The sequence below is a fragment of the Colossoma macropomum genome, unplaced genomic scaffold (genome assembly GCF_904425465.1).
Source record: "Colossoma macropomum unplaced genomic scaffold, Colossoma_macropomum, whole genome shotgun sequence".
Taxonomy (NCBI): Eukaryota; Metazoa; Chordata; class Actinopteri; order Characiformes; family Serrasalmidae; genus Colossoma; species Colossoma macropomum.
In genome coordinates, this window is record NW_023494789.1 from 8,005,458 (window position 1) to 8,027,630 (window position 22,173).

The 22,173-nt window shown below is 38.2% G+C and overlaps 1 protein-coding gene across 1 annotated transcript in view; it reads right to left on the reverse strand.

The window, feature by feature from the left end:
- als2b (alsin Rho guanine nucleotide exchange factor ALS2 b) overlaps positions 1-22,173 on the reverse strand; it is a 44,485-nt gene that overhangs the window by 3,799 nt on the left and 18,513 nt on the right. The window contains exons 9-31 of the mRNA XM_036569975.1: positions 20,690-20,786; positions 18,556-18,633; positions 17,820-18,011; positions 17,324-17,495; positions 16,403-16,592; positions 16,096-16,161; positions 14,932-15,094; positions 14,614-14,745; positions 12,312-12,440; positions 7,852-7,922; positions 7,708-7,774; positions 7,384-7,574; positions 7,239-7,304; positions 7,011-7,109; positions 5,987-6,151; positions 5,238-5,349; positions 4,976-5,053; positions 4,761-4,894; positions 3,964-4,128; positions 3,323-3,440; positions 1,796-1,953; positions 1,580-1,687; positions 70-246 (exon numbers count right to left, since the gene is read on the reverse strand). Of these exons, the coding sequence (XP_036425868.1) occupies positions 70-246; positions 1,580-1,687; positions 1,796-1,953; positions 3,323-3,440; positions 3,964-4,128; positions 4,761-4,894; positions 4,976-5,053; positions 5,238-5,349; positions 5,987-6,151; positions 7,011-7,109; positions 7,239-7,304; positions 7,384-7,574; positions 7,708-7,774; positions 7,852-7,922; positions 12,312-12,440; positions 14,614-14,745; positions 14,932-15,094; positions 16,096-16,161; positions 16,403-16,592; positions 17,324-17,495; positions 17,820-18,011; positions 18,556-18,633; positions 20,690-20,786 (2,928 nt within the window). The remainder of the gene's footprint in view (positions 1-69; positions 247-1,579; positions 1,688-1,795; positions 1,954-3,322; positions 3,441-3,963; positions 4,129-4,760; positions 4,895-4,975; positions 5,054-5,237; positions 5,350-5,986; positions 6,152-7,010; positions 7,110-7,238; positions 7,305-7,383; positions 7,575-7,707; positions 7,775-7,851; positions 7,923-12,311; positions 12,441-14,613; positions 14,746-14,931; positions 15,095-16,095; positions 16,162-16,402; positions 16,593-17,323; positions 17,496-17,819; positions 18,012-18,555; positions 18,634-20,689; positions 20,787-22,173) is intronic.

A 22,173-nucleotide genomic window follows, 5' to 3' on the forward strand; every position in this document is an offset into this window, starting at 1 on the left:
CACTGGTAAAGGACAAACATTCAACATAGATCCTACAGCTTTATTTTACTGCCCAAGTGTATGTCTCACTGTTGCACTCCGAGGAAGGCGAGGAGAGCGAGGTCCGGCTGTTTGTTGAGCCTTAACACACACTCCCAGTACACGTCGTCCTCTTTCTCCTTCTCCAGAGCATACAGCGTGAAGAGAGAGGGGAAGAGACGCGGCAGCAACACAGGCAGGAGCAGAGCTGAACTGCTGACCACACGCCTGCAAAGGAACAAGCACACACTAAAATGACTGAAATGGATCTCTACTCACTAAGTATTGTACTATGGAGAGAAGGAATTATTTAGCTTACTAAACAGATGCAAAAACATATGACAAACTAATGAATTTGGACACCATCACCAGTCACAAACATTAACAAACATGAGTTACAGATTCAAAAGTGCAGGGGTTGCAAAGAAAAAGTAAAAAAAGTGACTAGGATACACATTTAAACTCGTGGTCCCTGACTGCACTAACACGTCATTGTTTTTTCTGTATGATGAGCAGTATTAGGGTCTTTGTTTTTAATTGTACAGAGCTGTTTTTTTTTGTAGTGCCTCTCCAGAGAGTCAAGATAAGTTTAGTTTTTGGCTCAGCAGCCACTGTTAACATAATGTCAGCAGCATAGTAACAAGAAACTTGCAGTTTTTTAGTGTTAGCGATGAATTACAGCTGCCTTGTTGGAGAATATAGTTCCCTCAAAACCACTCTGGAATTCCAATTTACGATTCAGTGCCTACGAAAAAGGCCAAATGTACTCTAAACACAAACAGGGATCCATTTCGGTCTCAGCCTCAGAAATCATGATTTAGTTTGATTAAACTATTTTGGTACAATTCAGAACAATTTGAAAAAATACACAAATATGACTAGAGAAACTATTTACAACTGTAGTGGAATGTAGACAAGAAAAGAACACTTTTTTGGCCAAGTTTTTTCCACATTATTTGGAAATAATCTGAACATCTTGTTTTGGTCAAAAACATGAGCACATACTAAACAGAATCTCATATTAAACAACCCATATCTTATTATTTTTCTTGCATTTTAGTTTGTTTTGAAGGCTGTTTTGTTACTGTGCCTTTAAGAGTTATATATGTGAACTGGCAGGGCTAAACTGCTGGCCACCTTTAGAGTGATGCATTTTATTTTTTTTTAGTTTTACCCAATTTTCTGCCCAATTTAGCTGTAGCTAATTCTACCTGCTAGCTAGGTCTCCTCATCACACAATGTTACCAAGCTAGGAAGGTGAAGGCTATGTGCATATAAAGTACAACTGCATCTTTTCAAACTACCACCAACACAATATTACTGGACAGATCAATGCACTTAAAGGAGAACATTAACTGCCAATACTGTTATGTCAGCTATCACTGCGCTGAGCGATGGAGGGAGCAAGGCCAGCTATGCTCTCTTGGACTCACAACTGCAGTTAAAGCAATTATAAATGGATAATTTGTACAACAATTTAGCTCATGATGTTTAAGTCGACATATTTAGACACCAGCTTGGAGAGTTTTTGGTGTGTGAAGGATGATTTGTTGATTCTCACCCTGGTTTTGGAGACTCTACTTTGGTTCCATTTGAGTCAGATTCTTTCTTTTCATTTGAAGCCTCAGCCAGCAAGCCCCCTTCCTCAGGAAGATCAGGAAAGAGGAACCTAAAACACACACAGTCATGTAGCCACAGGTGCACACGCACAGCTCAGCTCAGGCTGGTAATCCCACTGCAGTTACAAAAAAATGTAAGTAGGTACAGAGAGACACACCTGACAATCTGAAAGATGCGGTTGAGATAGGATTTGATCTCATTAACAGCCTGCTGCAGCAGCCTGCGGTTTGCTCCAACACCCACATACGTCATCCGGTACACCGCTACTAGTGTCTCCACCAACCGCCCCAGTGGGTGCAGAGGGGTGTCACATGCCTGGGGCAAAATTCAAAGGTCAATACCATACAGAAGTATTCAGCTCTAGTCCTGGAGTGCCAGCGTCCAGCAGAGTTGCACCAAGTCACATAGTTTCAACGTAGCTCTAAATTATAACTTTAAGTTGTATATAATACTAATTTTAGTAACTTTATATTGCAACTTAAAATTGTAGTAGTTCATAAATGCAAATTTAGGGGAGTTTACATTGAAACTAGGCTATGATCAAACATAAGCTCAGCTGGTCCAACTGGCTCAGCACAGTTTGGTGACGTCCCTGCTTTGACACCCCTGGTTACATACAACTTAAAGTCATAACTTAAAATTACCCATTAGCAGGCACAACATCTGCTGTAAAAATGTGAGCATGGCTGTTCGATTTGAGAGAAGAGAACTCCAATAAGTCCATATTCAACATTTTTCTTGTATTTTATTATAGTACAATTTCTTGTAATTACTTTACTGTAAGGTCCACTTGTGTGTGTGTGGATTTATGTACCAAAACAATGATCATTCAGTTTTACATGAACATTTCTAACGTTTATTTATCCACTACAATTAAACATTCTGTTTTCGTTACTGTGCCTTAAAGACTGACATATGTAAATGAGCTCTGTTCTGATTGGACGCCCTGTATTGTGCCTTGTTTAAAAAGTAGCTCGGACTGAAACACCCCTTATAACCTCATTGTGAATGGGAGTGGCTAAATTTGTTGCAAAACAATCCCATCTGCACAGCAGCAGAAGAAAATGAGCATAGCAAGTACAAACAAAAAGAGATGAATACTTTTAGTACGTCACTTTATCGTAAAGGACAAATCATTGGGTTTTGTTAATTTGTCTGGTGGTTAAATTAGGAATGGCCACAGTTAATAAATTGAGTGAGAAATCCAGTTGGTGCATGCAAGCCAATCATTCTGCTTATCAGCAGGGAATTCGTAGGTGTCTGTTTGTTGTGGCCAAGAACCACCTACTTTGACATGAAAGGGTCATTTGACTGACATGCAAACCACAGGCCACTGTTTTCACGTGATATGCTGGTCCTGTGCTGGAGCAAAGCAGACCCACAGAAAACAGTGATTTAAATAGGCTCAATGGCTTCCAACAAAACTTTTTAAAAAGACTTTCACAGACAGCATGCAGTGAACTTAATGAACTTGTTTTTCAATCAAAAAGGAAACTGCTTACTGCAGTGAGTAGTACATTCTTAGTTTAAAGAGAAGTTTTTTTTAATGTAGGTTACTGATTATTTTTAACAGCCACCTAATTTACTATATAAGGACTCTGACACTCCAGATGGATATCAATACTCCCAGAATACAGTATTATTCAATTACATTTACTCATTCTAGACAAAAATTAAGACTGACCTTGATGAGGTAGCGGCGGATGATGTGGTATTTCTCCAAGGTAACAGGTCCGATATGCTGAGGGATAAACTCCAAACTCTCCAGGGTTTTGTTATGGGAGCGACTCATCAACTCAGGGCTAAAACACATGCACAAACTCACTCTGACACTGTGGTTTTGGTGTATATATACTGTAGGCACCTTATAGTACACATACAGCTTGTGTTTGTTAAAATAAGTATGTATTGTCATATGCAAAAGTTTGACCACCCCTGGTCAAATTACGTTTTGTTGATTTTTTGGAGTTAAAATAAGTTCCACATCGTTAAAGAAGAACAAACTTACCTGCAAATTGTAGTTGGTTTAACATATTGTAAAAAAAAAAAAAATTATATATATATATATATATATATATGTGTGTGTGTGTGTGTGTGTGTGTGTGTGTGTGTAAAATATATAAAATGTGCCATAACCTTTGCACAGGCCACATTTTATGTTTTTTTTTTCCATTATGTTAAATTCAGCAGATTAACTCTAATGGTGCATTAAAATGTGCAGAAGTATGTTCCCTGTAGAGGATACATTAACTTATTTCCATTTAGAAAATCAACATCTAATTTGACCAGGGCTGCCCAAATGTTTGCATATGACTGCATATATACCTGTCTCTGTGCTGTCTCCTGTTGATGGTCAGTGCTATAGCAATGTTGTCCCAGGCCGTGCTGGTCTCTCCTTGCCCTGGTGAGTCACAGCCGAGTCTGCTCCAGCACTCTTCAAACACTGCCTTCCATTTCTCTTCTGAAGGCACAGCCAATCGACCCAGCTTACTGCACATAAAGAAACATGTATATACATGTACTAACTGTCAAAATTCAAACCATCTCCAAAATTTATATGGTTTATTACTGGGGTTACCCGGTGGGGGGTGGAGAGGTCACTAATACTTTTTGCAGTCTCATCTAGCGTTATTTCAAAATTGTCAAAAGAAAAAAAAAGTAATTCACTTTACATGGTTACCAAATAAACATTTTTATGTTTTATTTTTTCCATATGTTAAATAAACAGTAATTGTGCTTGAAAATTTGCAGAAGTGTGTTCTCTGTATAGGATGTGTGCTTATTTTCACTTCCACAAAACCAACAAAACACATAATTGTGCCCAAACTTTTGCATGAAATTGTAGGACAAGAGCAATATAAACTCAAACGTATATCACTCTCACACTATTGCAACAACAAATTGTTTAAGCTGTGTGTTATGCTTTTCATAGAGTTTATAAGAATTGTTTATGCTGTTCAAATTCATGTTTGTTTATGGGGCAGGGATCACCACAATATTCACAATTTAGTTAAATCCATATCATGGCATAGCATCACACCAATATTCACTTTTATTTCAGTATACCTCAGAGCAGATGTGCAACCCTAAACCACCAAAAAAAAAAATTTTCGTGAACATACAGTGTGCAGCTCTTCTCCTTGTCAGAGTCGTACAAGTTAGGTTTGTAGTAGGACCCAGAGATCTTCAGGCCAGTGCCCCACACTCCACTGAAGGAACCCTCAATGTAATCACCATTAGGCATGGTCAAAGTGCCCTGCAGAAAAAGCATGTGAGTCAGAAAGAGACTAAGAGACAGAGACAGAGAAACTGTGTGTGTGTGTCTCCAGTTTGTAACCTTTCCACTCAGAGTCCAGTCATCCGAGAAATCCCCCTCAAATGTAGTGTCATCTTCTGAAAGCAAAACACCTGTCCCCTGAACGTGTGTAAGAGAGAGAGAGAGAGAGAGTGAGAGAGAGTGAGAGAGAGTGTGAGAGAGACAGTGAGAGAGTGTGTGTGTATATGTGAGAGAGGTCGATAAATGAATAATTTAGAAAGTGACAGTTGCTGCACGCCTTTTGTAGTGCATCTGACAGCACAATATTGAGTTTGGGTCTCACCATCATCTTGTTGTTGCTGAAGGCTCCTTCATAGTACAGACCAAACTGAGTGACAATAACGCCGTTCCCCTGCCTCTGATCATCCTGCCATAAACCCATGTACTTCTCCCCTCTGATACACACACACACACACACACACACACACACACACACACACACACACAAAACATAAAAATACATAAAAACACAAGTAATGTTAGCTCAAAATTCTCCAACAAAGCCAAATAGTGGGCTGATATATCATCAGTTGTGGCTGATTGACTGGAATGTTGATTTCTAGAATGTTCTGTCCTCGTCACACTTTCAGTTTTGAAACACTTGATCATTCTCTGCTGCAAACTATAACAGTCAGCTATGGTTTGGTGCTCTGTATATAAATGCTTGTTAGAATTATTCATTATACAGATCTAATTATGTGAATGTAGGAGATGAGCCATCAGATCATTGCCATTAATCAAAGGTGTCCCACAGGGACCTATTTTAGGTCCCTTGTTATTTTCTATTTTTTCTATTTGTAATATTCAGCTACAAGCTAAATCTATTTAATTATTCAGAACCTTCAAGCTGCCTCTAATATTCAAAAGGCTTTCTTAAATATCACACCTGTGCTTCATGCTGATAAAACAAAATCTATGCTGTTATCCAGTGCCATAAGATTTAATTATAGAAATATGTCTACTTGGCATCACAGGTATGTTGATTAACAGGGTGGGCTATAATGTTATCTCTGTTATGAGATGTTCTCTTACCTTGTAATGTCATCAAAGACACCATAGCCAGTTTTCTTGTCATGCAGCCATTGGCCAATGAAAACGCTGGGAGAAGTGGAGTTCAGCTTGCCACTCCGCAGCATGCCATGGCCATGACGCATGTTATCCTGAAATGAGCCCTCATACACTTCACCTGTAGCGTATCTGCAAACACATATAATTTCATGATCAGAGTGTTATGTTAAAAAGGTACTTTATTTTTTAATACAGAATGTTACTAAAGACAGCCTGTCTAGAGGGAATTTACATGGCTAGCAAATGAAACACCGTCCTGACATGTTTAAGTCAGGTATTTTGCTTCAAGCTTGCTTCTGTGTTCTGGGAAAACAATCCTATATTACACGTAATAGAATAATAAAAAATATTACTCGTAAAACTCATATTACAAGCAGAATTCCCGAGAATAGGGAAATTGATCAAAGGTCCCATAACACAGAAAACTACATGTTCCTCACTTTTTTAAATAAAACAGTTTGATGTGATATGTAAATACTGTTAAAGTTTTATAACATACCATTCACTCCCCAGTCCATACAGTCCATGCATAGAAACTAAGCTGAAATAATAGACTGTTTTGAACTGATTACGTTGTAATGTCATGAAAACCAAAGTATTTACATATAGCCAACTATTCAGCCCAGCAGATTAGCTCATTAATTTATGCTGACATTATAAGAATGTTTCAGCCCACAGGGCTTTTTGAATGCAGGGCAGCCTATAAAAACAGAGATCATTTACATACATCTGTCTTATGGGCACAGTAACACAAACAGTCCGCTTGATTGTTATAGCTAAAAAGAGTACATTATCATTTTTTGGTACACTAAACAACACAAATATCTCCAGGATATCTCAAGGAAAAAATAGAATCAGCGAGTCAAATCTGTACATGCGAAAAACAGTTTTTATGGTTGTCATAGCGTCCTTGCATGCTTACACATACACACACATACACATACACACACATACACACACACACACACACACACACACAAACACATACCTAAAGGTCCCAAAGCCGTGCATCTTCCCATCCTTCCAATGGCCTTGGTAATGATCATTTTTGTTAAGGGTCTTGTTAGGAACAATATAATCGCCATATCTGAAAAAGAAAACAACAATGAACTTGCTGTCTGCATTTTATCTGTCATGGAGCTGGTAATGAATAACTTGAACAGTTTTGAAAGTAATAAGATTATGAGAGTAATGTGTAAATAAGTGTGTGACTAACCCGTCCTCAAGACCGTTCTTAAATGTTCCAGTGTACATCCTACCATCTGGCCATTTCAAAACACCCCTAAAAAAAACATAAAAATTTAAAAATGAGAGTTGCACCTTCTTCTCATGCCCTTGCAATCCCTTTCCAATAAACCCACCTGCCGTGGGGTTTGCCTGCCATCCAGCGGCCCTCGTACGTGGCTCCCTTCAGCCTGCTATCCTTGTAGAAGGTGTAAGAGGCGGTCCGGGAGATGGGCGGGTCTGCTCTCATCACTGCCCCTGAGGTGTCCAGCCCTGCTCCACTCAGTGCCTGCTCCACTGTCTGATTGATGGCACGCAGCCACTTAGCCTAAAATTATTTAAAAAATACACATAAACTTCCAAAAATATGCTCAAAATAAAGTGACTTTGATACGTAAGTTAATAATGAGGTGTGATCAGTTGTGATACAGATGAATCATGTTTGACTGAGGGGGTGTTACCTTTTCTGAAGGTGAGGAAGCCAGCAGCATGAAGCTCTCTTCAGGTGAGGTCACTTTTAACCCATACCTGCACAACACAACGCACATTATTCACATAATAATAGTAAAGATTTTACAGGAATGCATTCTGATGGACACACTCACAGGCCAGCGTTCTCCTCAGATATAGGCTCCACCCACAGAGTGGCCAAAGGGAAGACGTGATGAGTGGAGAACTGAGGGAGGGAAGAAGAGAGTGGTGATAATGAGAGATTTATTTATACTCACAATGTTCAGCTTGACAATGAAGTCTTCAACAGTCAACCAAATACTGTATTCCTAAATATCCACTGTGCAAAGCATTCCACAAACACATCAGGTTTCCATCAGTGGCATGCTTGCACACAAATATACCTCTAACATGTAAACAAACACACATACATACTCAGGCTGCACAATATATAGTTCATCAAGGCAACAGTGCCTTCTGTAATATGCCACTGAAATGTAATGCATGTTGCAGAAGATTTTTTAATCACATAAATGGTGACCCTTTCTAGCCATGGGACTGAAGTATAGGGCTGCAAAAAAAAAAAGTATTTTGATAGCCAATTATCCATGTGAATGAATCAACTAATGATTGATTAATCGGCTTATATGTGGCTTGTAGATGCGATGAGCTATAACAATGGCTATTCAGGAAAACTGAGGTACTGTTAACCAAGAGCTAAATTACCACATACCACATGGCGAAAAACATATGGTGCTTGGTTTAAACCTGTCCATAATTTTGAACTACAATAAGTAATAAGCAAAAATCTACTTTACTTTTAATGCAAGTCAATGGAACCAGACCTTTTTCCAAGTCATTTTCTTCATGAAATTTACACACAATATAAAGGGCAACAGGCATTTTCAAGTTATGTAAAAAAATGGAGATACAAGGTTTTCTTCCGACAGCAGCAATTTGTAGATTAACATTATAGCCCTTCAGGCTGCAGCAACACTGAACGCTTTTAACATTTTAATTTGTTAATTCCCTAGACGAGCTCTGTGTGAGCAGGTTTCCAGGACAGGGGGATAGCATTTTTTTTCAGGTGAAAACTATGTTTGCAAAATGAACACTATGCAGTACTTAACCAGTTGTAAATAGCTAGCTAGCTGCTTATGTATGTAACGCTGTGACAAGATTAGCTAACGAATGTTCAGTAGATTTTTGCTTTGTAGGCCTCCATAGAAAAGAAATACAAATGGATTTATTCATTTTTGTTGACATATAGAAAAGGATGGCTGCTTTTCTGACAACCTTACAGTGCACAAATATGAGATTGCAATTGTAGTAATTAAATTTTTTTTGCACTTTACACAATTGTGAATGATGTGTTCGTTTTATTTTTTGCTTAAAAGAGTTGTTAGTTCCACACAGCAAAAAAAAAATATTTTTGTATACTTGCACAATATCCAACAACACCGAACACTGCATTTAATATGCCAAATGTAGATGTGCACATGGCCCAAATACTCAAGGTTCAGATTTTAATAAGTTAAACGGGCCAAAGTCAGTCTCAATGAGTGCATCACAAATGAGACATTAGGTAAGATAAGGTTAACTAATCTAGCAACGAAATGTAATCTCTTTGCTCACGGTCATCAATTGTTACCTCTAGTCATCTCTTTATTGCTGTGGTCAACATGTAACTGATGCAAATTATCAGTGTTCTTACATATGAGATTAAGATTTGACAATCAGTGTAGCAAAAAAAAAAAAACAGCAAAGTATTATTTCATATATATTATGCAGCCATATCATACACACATACAAACTCTATACAAAACAGAAGTAATTGGAGAACTAGAAGGAGAACTCATAAAGGTAAGGGCCTGCCAAAGGATACAACTAACAATGGGACTTTGTCTGACAAAACTGAAGAGTCGTAACAGAATGGACTGACGCACCGTACTGCAGCAGACAAGGGTACAGGCTGGGGGAAAGGGAAAATACAGGCACCGAATAGGGCTTGGTTCAGGCACTTCTGTGCCACTGGCTCCAAAAAGCAACTAAGAGAGCAAGAATTCTTCCTATAAAGTACTATAGTCATTTAATAACAAAAAGAAAAAAATATGTACTTAAGATGGCACATTCACAAAGCAGCTGCATACAGCACCTAAGGGCATCACAGTGTACAATACTGCATTCTGAGGGTGGCACAGTACAGTCCCTGCCTCAAATATCCCCAAAAATATCACTGATCTCACATATCAGGGCAGAGAATGAGACATAAACTGAGACATAACCACGAACAAACAGTTAAACAAACAGGTCGGCAAAACAACGGATTTATGCAATTTTTGCCCCTCACCCCAAATGCAGCGATCAGCCAAGACATTTTTGGTGTCTAAAGTTTGCTTATTTAATATTCCGTTTTCTACTAAAATCAGTGGCAATCTATGAATATTAGAGCTAGGCCTTAAATATAAATGCCATAAATATCAACTCGGTCAAAGACGAGAGGTTAAGATAAAGCTAATTTCTGCTAGCGTCCCTATGGGATTCTAATACTATGTAAGCTCTAAGCATGAACATTTTCAGGCCATGTCATATTAAACACGGACTGCTGAAGCTTGTAAAAGACCTTCCATTTTAAATTTGAAGACTGTAAGATATATTAACATAAATTTAACCCTTTCTGAAGCAGTTTCAGAGCTTCAGTAAAGAGCCCTGGTATAGAGCTGCCATCAATATTTTCCATTTCTAATAACTGAGGGAAACACGTTAGTCAGGCTGCTACTCGTACTCACACACAACGATGTATCTAGGATTTCAATAAAGCCTGGTGTGACATGTTTTCTCTTGAAACTGGTCACAATCATTGGCTGTGTATAAATGCAAAGATTGCTGCCAATCCAATTGACTACATTCCAATTACAGATTAAGACTGAGGTGTTTATGCTCATTCTACTCAACAATCTGATGGAAAATCTTTGTTTACATGCAAACTACAAGTAATCAGATCCAAAAGTACGCGCATGCGTAGGGCACCACTTAGTGTAGACGTTACCATGACAATGAGCATCACGTGAGTCCAGCCAGAGTGAGGCGAACAGCAGTGAGCAGTGCTTGTGTTTTTAATTACTTTAAAATGATGTCAGACTCAGGAAAACGTTTTTCACATGTACTTATTAAAGAAGGACGAGACGAAGACGTCGTGTTCTGAGACATATAAGCTGGACGTCCGTCCCACCACCATCTTTTAAAGCTCAAAGCATAAATTTCGTCTCCTTTGCTGACCAGTTTCTGCTCCCACCATGTTGAACGTTATAAAGTCCCGCTATGATGCGACGCACATGCTCAGAACGTATCTACACTTTCTGACTGGGAACGTAATCAGATACAGGTGTTTACACTGATATTATTCTTCTATTTAACGGATTATTTACAGGATTACCCACCTCGTTCAAACGGACAGAAATTGTATTCCAAACGGTCTCAATCGGACTACTGTATTCCGATTGAGGTGTATACACGGACATATTCTACTCTGATTGAGCTATTATTTTTAACGGATTATTAGGCCGTATGTAAATGTGGCTACTGTAAAACAAAGCATGACTGGTTGATCTTACTATCAGTTAGTAATTCTGTTATCAGATAATCCGACATAAAATCCTTCAGTTCAGCTCCTGAAGTTCTAACCAACGGGAGAGCTTGCTTAGTTGTATCTACTAAGATACCAAGGATTAAAAAAGACCATGATTGGACAATTTTCCGTTTGAATTTAACCATATTGTTTCCAACCAAAACACAGTATTACTACAATACTTGCAGACTTTAAATACAACAAGCATGATGACTATATTATATTGAATTAGATTAAAAACTACAGACTCACAGTACATTATATTTCACAGAAATCATTAGGCCTTTTCTTGAGGACTACAAGGCACTGAGGGTTCTGCACTGACAAAAATGTATAGTAGTATGTCATAGAGCTAAAAATATAAGCATCAGTTACTATTAATCCTAATTGTGTACATACTTTGATCCATTTTTTGATAACAGTATTTAATAGTGTCAGAAACCAAGCAAGACTGTTTAAGAATAATTATCAACTTGGTGCAGTTTGAGGCAAGTATGTGCTGATTCTATCGGGCAATTTTTATGAGGCTAACTGCTAGATATAAGCTACTATTCCATTACATCAGCCTCATAGCTGCAGGACAAAATTTCTGCAACCAAACATGTCTTAGGTGATTTACTGCATTTGTGATAAGTGTAAATTTGACCTTTCGCTGAGCTATTCCTTCAAGAAGAATAGTGCTGAGCCCAGCCCTGGACACTAGGGGGAGCTGTGCTAGAGAGGGAAGTGTGCTCTATTGTTCTCACTCTGTTCATACTTACAAGACCCTTACAGGGGAGCATTCCCTACCAGGACAGAAATAAACATCAGACACTCAGAACTCCCTCAGAGACAAAATCCAGCACAATACACCAAAGGAGCCGAAAAGAAGAAAAGAATGAAAGGCAGAGGCAGAAGCAGAAAAGGACAAAGGAGAACACAGCAAAAGACAGCAAAGGTTAAAAAGAGAGAGGACAAAAAAGGCAGGGAGGTGAGAACATTACATACCTGTGCATGAACAAGAGCATCATTGAAGAGGATGAACCAGTTGACGGAGAAGCGACCAGCATTCTGCAAGGTCAGAGCTTTGTTGCTGCTCTCGCACACCAATCGGCGAGATGGCTTGCGCAGCGAGTCCTGAGACAGGGGCAGACACAAGAGAGTGGCCGGTCAATAACACAGCACTATGATGCAACCTGACCTGAGTCAGACTAATGCACTTCAAAAAAAAAAGAAAGAAGTGATTAGATAAAGATTCACTGATTCTATATCTAAAAAAACAGTGATTTAGGTTTTAATATGAGAACTCACAGATGATTTGAAAGACACAATTATAAATAGACCCCCCTATGCAGGTTCACACTTCAATTGTTCACTCTCATAACTACATAATTTACACATTAGTTTAACAGCAGTTACTGAATACCTTACAAAATTTCTTAAGATTAATAACTGAATAATAAGCCTGCTGTTTTAGATGTTGCTAATGAAAGTAAGTGCTTGCCTTTTTGCTATTACCTAGAGCTGGAACCACATATTAATTAATAGTTTTACTGATAATTATTGATAATAGCAATTAAATGAAAAAGTGGAAATTTGCATTTTTTTCATTCTATTTTGTGCAAGCATTCAGAGCTCTACGTAAGCATTCTGGACTCTGATCTGTGATTTGAAACTCCAGTACTGGTTTTACTTCATTTACATATGCAGCAGTGAGTTGTCCTGTGAGTGACTGGCGTGCTGCTACACGAGGAAACGGGATCACTTTTTCATTTTTAGTCATCGTGAGCTCTTCTCATAGCAAGTCAAAAAAGTAGATGCAATTTAAGTGGACTGAAACTTTGCCCCAACGTGTTTTTTTTTAAAAATAATAAAACGGATAGTTCCGGTTCTACGATCTGATTGGCTGCTGTAAAATCCAAGATTTACGCACACCTATGGCCACCTCACAACAACTGAACTCTATATTACTGTGCCACGGCATGAAAAAAACCCTTGTGCTGTTAATGGAATAATCTTTTGACTCTCATGCTGCTTGCATGAACCAAGTATACTGATGAAGTAAGAACCTGTTTTTTATTTAAACTGAGGGGCTGACGACTTATGTTCTTAACTAGTACTAGGCTGGTCAGCTAGCTAACGGGCTAAAAAGATAGCTAAGAGCCTAAAGAACTACATCATTAATATCACAGGCTTGAATTAAAGTACTTACGATATGATTAACTGTAAAATGGCAGCATAAAAGTCAAACAATATCACTTGAATGGATTACACGCTTCAAATGTTCGTGTTCCAGTCGGAAGTACTGTCAACCCCAGGCTGAATCCCAAATGGCTCTGTACTCCCTAAATAGTGTGCTAGCTATGAAAGTAAAAAAATTCTGGCCTCTACAAACAGTGCATCATTTATCGAGTGTAGATGTGTCTCAAATGATTATTTATTGGCTATATTTACACTGTTGGGCTGCAGGATCCAATATTTAAATTCCAACGTGGTGCACTATGTACGGAGCAGGGAGCCATTTGAGATTCAGCCCCAGCGTGAGAAGAGGGGCACCACTGGATTGGTGCTAAATCAGACTCGCAGTGGTAATTTGGTGATCAAAAAGTACTTATAAAAGAGAAAGTTTTGCATCAAACAGTGCTGTGTTCTCATATGTTCATTATTATACGACAAGTTAACATGAAATGACCGCAACATTCAGCGATTAGCGACTGAACGTTCTCCTCATTCAGCAGTCTATGGTTGCTTGGCAACGATATCGCACTGTAAAGAATACTTGTTTAGTCGATTATTATTAATAATAACAACTCAAATTATTTTCTGAAAATTTGTGTATTTTATCATAGTTGGCTGCCGTTTTATAAAAGTAATAAGCCACTTGAGATGCGTTCCTGCGATTTATCATTGGGAAGGGAGTTTTAGAGAGAACATCCTTCCCGTGATAAAATTGCTGTAACCCACGGCCTCTTGTGGCTTATTGCTTTATTAAACACTCACACAAAAAAGAAGAAATATATCTATCGAATACTAACAGCAACAACATTATCATTTTTCTTTTAGCCAGTGTGACTGAAAGATGCAAGACACTGGGTAACAGCCAACACTGCTAATAAAGTTCAACAACGACTCTGCCTAGCAGGCACTCTGTATGATAACTGGAGGTTCTGCTTCAGCTGAATAAACCATGAGCAACCCGATATGAGAAGGTCTAACGGCTTTGTCAACTCCTCTGTCTTAAATGGAAACTATCCTATATCTACTTAATGTTACTGTAAAACACTTGTGGTTTTAAATAATGATCACACACCGTCATCTTTCCAGGGAAGCTCTTCCAGAAGTGCAGTGTGTACTCGGCCTCCTTCCTCTTCCTCTTTAGATGAAGAGCCAGCGACTCGTACTTAGAGCAGACATCCTGAAGCTTCTGATAGTCCATGGAATTCTGGGATATAATTACACACACATACACAGTAGAATGTTTCATTATACAGTTATAATACACTAATATTATTATTAATCTATTTCTTTTTTACATTATTACTTAGATAGGACGTGGTGACATAACAAAAACATTGCACTTGTAAAACACAATGGTGCAAGGTCAGTGTGAACATGCATGTGTACCCACCACCTCATAGCATGTTGCTAGCTTGAGGAGCAGGCGGCCATATTCATGGAGATGGCGGACAGGGAGGTAAAACAGATGAATCAAAATGTCAGCCAGCGTTGCCCCGTCTTCACAACACTCAGACAGCTTCTGCACAGCCTCTGCTCCCTTCCCGAACACATCCCTAAAGAGAAAGGAAACATATAAATATATATGTATATACACAGTCATATGCAAAAGCTTGGGCTGATCAAAGCACATTTTTTGTTGATTTTCTAAGAGAAAATAAGTTAACACATCCTTCTACACATTTTAATGCACAATTACTGTTTATTTGCTGAATTTAACTTACTGGACAAAAAAGGAAACATAAATGTGACTTGTGTAAAAACATTTATATTTTATCTTTTTTTTTCCCCTAACATGTCAAACTCAGCAAATGAATAGTATTTTGAACAGGGGTCTTCAAACTTTTGACTTAATCTCAAAAATAAGTGCAGAGTTACTGCAAGATTATAATTAAATTTTTCAGTCATGGAATTTACCTGGAAAATAAGAACACTGATAAAATGTCCTGTAAAGTCCTGGAAGTCCTGACTACTAAAAACTCCCGCAAAAATAAATAAATAAATAAAAAAAGTTTTATTCTGAAAGCTTAGCACATTTAAAAATAGACCACTAAATGCTTCACAGAAGCATACAAAGCTATACAGTATCTAGAAAGCATAATGAGTTATGAGATGAAGAGAGGCTGAAGCTAAATTCACATTTTCCAAACCTTCAAATGATTTTTAAACTGTTCTCTCTGCACAAGTCCTCATTGTGAAGCAGACATGCTACTGTTCTCTCTATATAGCGCTATGAAAGTCAGACAAATGTCAGCACTAATTATCCACTGACCCCAAGAGAGAGACCTTTAGAAGATGTCAGCATAATTCAATCATTGTGAATTTGAATGAAGTCATTCAGAGTGGTCTGATGTGAAATGAGGAATTACAGAGTAACTTTATGACTCAATTTCTTTACAGTGGTGGGATCATGATGTTAACAATGCAGAAAAAATAGCATCGTACATTAAACCACAAAGAATGAGTTTAGACGTTAACAATTCATTTTTATTTTTGAAAATAGCAGAATTCCCCTTTAAATCACATGCATGTGCCCATACATAGCAAGATGACTCACTGGCAAGGTTTGACAAGAGCCTGAAAGCCCCCCATGACCAGCAGGTTACCTATTGCAGCGCAGTACCTATAAACATAGAGACAAACATTGAGATATATAGTTTGAAGACAAAAACTTAAGATCAAGATCTGCAAAAATCAGAAAAGACAAAATATAGATGATTTATTACATTACTGAATGTGTGTCATGGATGCATCTTTATGTGAGTATAACGTCAGCATGTTATAAGCGCATGTACTATGCCCTTTAGATTCTGTGTGTGTGTGTGTGTGTGTGTGTGTGTGTCTGTGTGTGTGTGTGTACTTGCTCAGAATATGTGTCCAGGAACAGATGTGCGTTGTCAAGGACAACAAGGCCCCTGACATCACGTGAGCGCCTCAGGAAGGAGGTCAAAGAGGCAGAGTTCTGACCTGTCAACTGAGACAGGCGGCCAAATCGACCAACCAAAGTTTGCAGAAGTCCAGTACATGCTGGTCCAAAGCTGGAGCTTAAGGAATCTGAGGGAACAAAACATTCACCAAAACCATGTTCACATCCAAAGAAAAACCAAAAAAGATCAGCATAATATAATTTAAACCTAACTGTAGTTTTGTAGCAAAGTCAGGAACTAGGCTTTATTTATTTAAAGTCCAGCCAAAACGACCATTGGCAAGTTATTCATTTTCCAGAGTCAAGAAAATTACATAGAAGCCAGAACTAAGTATCATATTAAATCAAATTTCTTTTTCTCAATAACGCCTTCTTGACAGCCACGCATCCTTTCAGACTTCATATAGCGTCGCCTTCTCACAGTGGAAGGATGGATAGAAACGCCTGTGCATTGTTTCAGATCTGAAGCAGCTCAATTTTCTCCTCTCTCATAGATGAAAGCTTCAAGTGCTGTTTATCTGATGGGGACAGTTTTGGTGGTCTACCAGGTCTTGGTTGTTAGGAGTCCCATTTTCTCTGCATCTTTTAACAGTTATTTGAACTCCAGTTTTGGAAACTCCTGTTTTGTTCAGTTATTTTCATTTGAATTTCTCCTTCCTTACGCAAGTGGATTATTTTATCTCTAATCTCTTTAGAAATATTAAAAAATATTAAAAAATGAATAATATACTGGCTGTTTTGACTGGAAAGTAGAAAAAGTAAGTTGATTTAAACCTGTAGTTGTAGCTGAATTACACTAAAGAAAGTTAAACAATTCTCTATTATTTGTTCATTTATACACACTCCCTGGCTCTCATACCCAGTTTTAGTAGAGGCTGCAGCAGGATGCTCTTTATGCTGGTCAGTTTGCAGTAGTATTTTCTCTCAGCTGCAGCCAGCTCATGTAGGCTGGCTATGAAGCCCATTACGTTACGGTCAGCCAGCGCCGCACAGCTCTGCCCACCCGCACAAACACTGCTCACATAACCCAGCTATAAGACACATTAGGTAAAATATTAGAAACAGTAGCAAGTAATGTAGAAACAGCATTAGGACCCGGCCTATTTCATATAGTATTTCACAGCAAGGACCATTAAAAAAAGTACACTGAACATGTGCAGCACTGTCCAAAGTTTTGAATCACTTGTCATATTAGTAATCTTTGGATTTACATACAGTAATAACATACACACTGTATACACCAGCTTTACTCAATGTTTTAAGAGTTTTGGAAACAACAAGTAGAAGTTAAATTTGAAATAATATACTGTAATTATCTATTTCTGAATAGTGCAGAAAGGTAAGACGTCACTAACGTTCATGCAGAAGGGCAGCAGCACAGGCTGCTGTGTGTACCCCCCTGTCTGTTCCTGTGACACCTCCACAGACCCCTCTTTCACCTGCTGCCCGCTGTAGTACAAGATTGGCTGGAAACAGTCTCCATCAGCCAATAGCACAGTGTGGTTCTGCCCCGCCCCCACATCCCACACACGGATGCCCTCTGACATCTACAGAGAGAACACAGGCAGCAAATAAAGTTATCTAAAATATAACTGTTTTTAGCCACTCACTAGGAAAGACAAGTAGTTCCACTAAATGTCAGGTTAAACCGTGTATCTTGTGTGTATATGTTTAGTGTGTGAGTATGTGTGTGTTTGTTTTTGCATATTTGTAGGGAAAAAAGTTCTTTTTACAAAAGATCCATGATTCATGTTTTTAAACTGAAAGGTAAACAAACAATTTGGTATAGGTTAAGGTTAGATTTCTGATTACATATGTATAATACATACAGAAAATATTATATTATTATTATTACACACAAGAACTTTTATTACTAATATGTAATTACGTGGGAAAAAATCTTGTTGACAAAGTTAGGAAAGTGCTACACAGTTACCATGTTAGAGGTGCTTTTTTAACACATTTATGGGGGATGCCTCACATTCTCACAATTTATAAAATCAAATTCTGATTCGCTGCTAAACTCACGCCAGTCTTGTGTGTGTGTGTGTGTGTGTGTGTGTGTGTGTGTGTGTGTGTGCGTGTGTGTACCTTAGCTAGGCGGGGGATGGTGCTGGGGGATTCCATGTGTCCCAGCTGACCAAAGCTGTTACTGCCCCAGGAGTACACCTGCCCCACAGTAAGCACACATTCAGTCTTGCTGATATACAAACAACCCACACAACAAACACACTCAGCATCACCAACGAACACACTTAACAATTAGATTATGAAGCTGAACAAAAACACCTTAAAGTGAACCACAGACATATAAACCAGGGCTGCATAATATTTGTTGATCGTTATTGAGATATTGTACTACTAATATCAGAGAAGGCTGAAATATGCAAATAAGGTCTGTCCCCAACTGCAGTGTGAGCAGTGTTAGGGAAGTTAATAAAAAAAATAAAAGTAATCCATTACAAGATACTCATTACTTCTGTAAAATTCTAACAGGTTTCTGTTGCTTATTACTTCCTTGGAAAAGTAATATCTTTACTAAACCCAAGATAAACCAACTGTACAAGGGAACATCCAACAATCCTTTTCAGTCATTTATTTAGAAAGAAGAAGTAAATCACAGTAAACATCATTTAAAAGACATTGCCTGTGTTTTGTTAAGTCAGGAATGTTGACAATTATGTTGATTAAAATCACAAACGGTTGACAATGTTTGAAAACCTAGACTAGACAGTACAGCTGTGTCAAAATAAAAGCTTTACTGTAAAACGTAAAGCTGTTACTGAATGAAAATCGAGTCTGAAATCAAAGCATGATGGACTATTGGTGAGCGAGTGAACAAGCGAGTATTTAAAAAAACACCCCTTAACTGTGCTAAAATGACTGTAATGCATGGCTTTAAACAACATGTCTGCAGTGCCTGCTTTGCAAAACATCAGTTACACATGAGTGAAACAGGGCTTTAGAGAGCAGCTTATCGACAAAGCTATTTTTCTATTTTCTTTCTTTCCCCTCTAATCTTATTCACTGGATGTCTGAGGTGCCAAGCAAAGTTCTTTTCATGAAGGTTGTTGACTAGCCTAACTCAGGTGATTAACACTCACATTGCTTTAATGGTTTGTTGCCCATCATAGCCACCTGTGAGCCACAGTGCTAGACTTTGGATGACTGGCCAAACAGTGTTTGAATCACTGGTCAAATTTCTACTTGCGTTACTCAAAAATGCAGTTTTTCCCAATGGGGAGTGTGGTGCAGTACAGTTACAACTCCATGATCACGCAGTTTGTTATAATTTTCACTGGCAAGTGAGCCGTATCGTATCGTACCTGAGTACCCACGCTGTATTTTGTTACCCTCCTTGCTGGGGTACCCTGGGGCTAAGCCTGAATGTATGGGTGGAGCTAGAAATGGTGCAAACCACTGAAAGTTGAAATGCGATCACACAGCGTCACTGGAGTCAGATAACCATAAATAAATAAATAAATAAATAAATAAATAAATAAATAAATAGCCCAGCCAGGCAGAATCTCTCAGACTCTCACATAAAACCAAAAACAGACTATAAGGTAAATCAGAACTTGAAGCTCCTCCATTCTTGCTGCTGTTGTTTGCGTTTACTGTTGACAGTAGATTCATGTGAAAAATCATGTGACCACACAAGGTAAAGAGAACTTTTACGGTTTGGTTGTGTGATGGGAAACAGACACAGCTACTTGACCAGGGTACAGAAAGTATTGAGTTCAGATTTGTAACTATTTGCACTGTACTGTACTGCCTGAAAAATGTTACAGCAATTACTGTAGCCAGTCCTGGTTGAGCGTAACTTTACTATAAGCCGAAGTCTGAGCTCTGCCAGAAAAAAAAAGGGAAAAAAGCCTGCTGTTGTGGCTACACCACTGTCAATCACTGTGCAGTCTGAAACGCCCTAACTAAACACAGCCCTAATTAGGCAAGCAAGTTTTTCTAGCTTACAGCTCCATGTTTTTTTTTCCTTCAAAACTGTCACTGCTTGATGATAACTAAGCCACGAATCTTTAGGATCACTGAGATTTAGACTTTTTGAGTTGCCAGGTCCTTTAACATTTTACCATATCACATTACTGATTCATCAGTGTGGTTTTAACATATCGAACAGTATATTGTTATCACAACATGTAATCACAATATATAATCACAATACTAGTCTCAGCCATACTGTGCAGCCCTAATATACACTTCCACACACCTGTGATTGTGCAGTCAGAGCGAGAGAGTGGAGTGCACCTGCTGCCAATCTAACCACCTCTTTACCACTCAGACTTTTAATACAGAGAGGCTGTAGTCTGCAGAGAGAAAAGAAAGAGAGAGATTAGTATTTTAATGGATTAGTGGAAGACCCATGAAGGTTTTTTCTTTCAAGCTAGTCTGTCTCATAATGATATAAGAAAGGTTTAAAGCACAGAAACATCTATTAAACATACCAAAAGCTTATTTTATTAACATAGCCTGTGGTAATAGTGCTATGATGCTGCTACAAGCAGTGCATAATCAATTTACAGGCTGATTCATTTAAAAATTGAACAAGGGAAACTACAGAGGTTATTTTGTAGCCTTGGGTTAATACAGTGCATACAGTAGTTTGTACGGTTGCACTGCAGCATTGGGAGTATTTACCAAATGTATATTTGCAAAGCAAAACATGCAGATCCTTCCACAGTTCTGCCACTGGCATGGCACAGAATTGAGAGCCTTTCTGAGCTTTTGTTCACAAAAGTTAGAATCTGTCTAGACAGTCTTGTACCTTTATAATAGGCTGCTCTGTTTGAATAAATGTTCATTTTTCAGCTAAATGTTTAGTTAAAACGTTGATGTTTACATCTCTAGTCTGCATGTGTGGACTGAGAGGCTATTCTGTCCTTTATTTCATTGTACTTCATTGCAGGGGTGGGCGATGTGACAATAACACATCATTATCACGATGAATAACATCATGATATGCTTTTCTGAGCATATTGTGGGTATAATTAAAGGACACTGACTGACTGCATATTTCTTTAAAAAAGGATTTAAAGACAGCTCCTAAGTGGTGCAAGGTTCCATCCAGCTATCAGAAGTTTGCATGTTTGAGGCCTCGTTCACACATATCTAGATATTTTTGAAAGGTAGAAAAAAAAAGTACTCAAATCTTCCTCCAGACCAACAGCGTTTCTGAAAATTTTTCCATCCACACCAGAATCTTCTTACAAGAAGAATTGATATAAAATGCCTCAAAGTGGACAGTGTAAACATGTGTGATGTGCACATTACAGAGCATGAAGCTGAAGCAGAGATTTTCTAACGCAGGACAAGTGGCAAGCTGCAAACACAACAGACCTGTTTGACTTAACACAGGTCATGCACATATGGGATGCACAGATATGGTAATTGCAGGCCAATACTGATATTTAATGTTTTTCATGTTTTTCGTATCTGCTGCTACATTTGAACCACATCTACATGAATTAGTTTTATGGAGAAATCTAAAATTTATTTCTATACAGTTACAAATGCTGTAAAATAAATAAAATGCAGACATTTTAGTGCAGCAGTGTGTCGCCATTCTACTCTTCTGAAGCACAATGAAAATATCATCAACTGTTTGAAATTAGTCAAATATAAACTTCCATCCAATGCTAATATATTTTTTTAAGCAATTATCTGCCAATACCGATACGTTTCTGACAACATCGT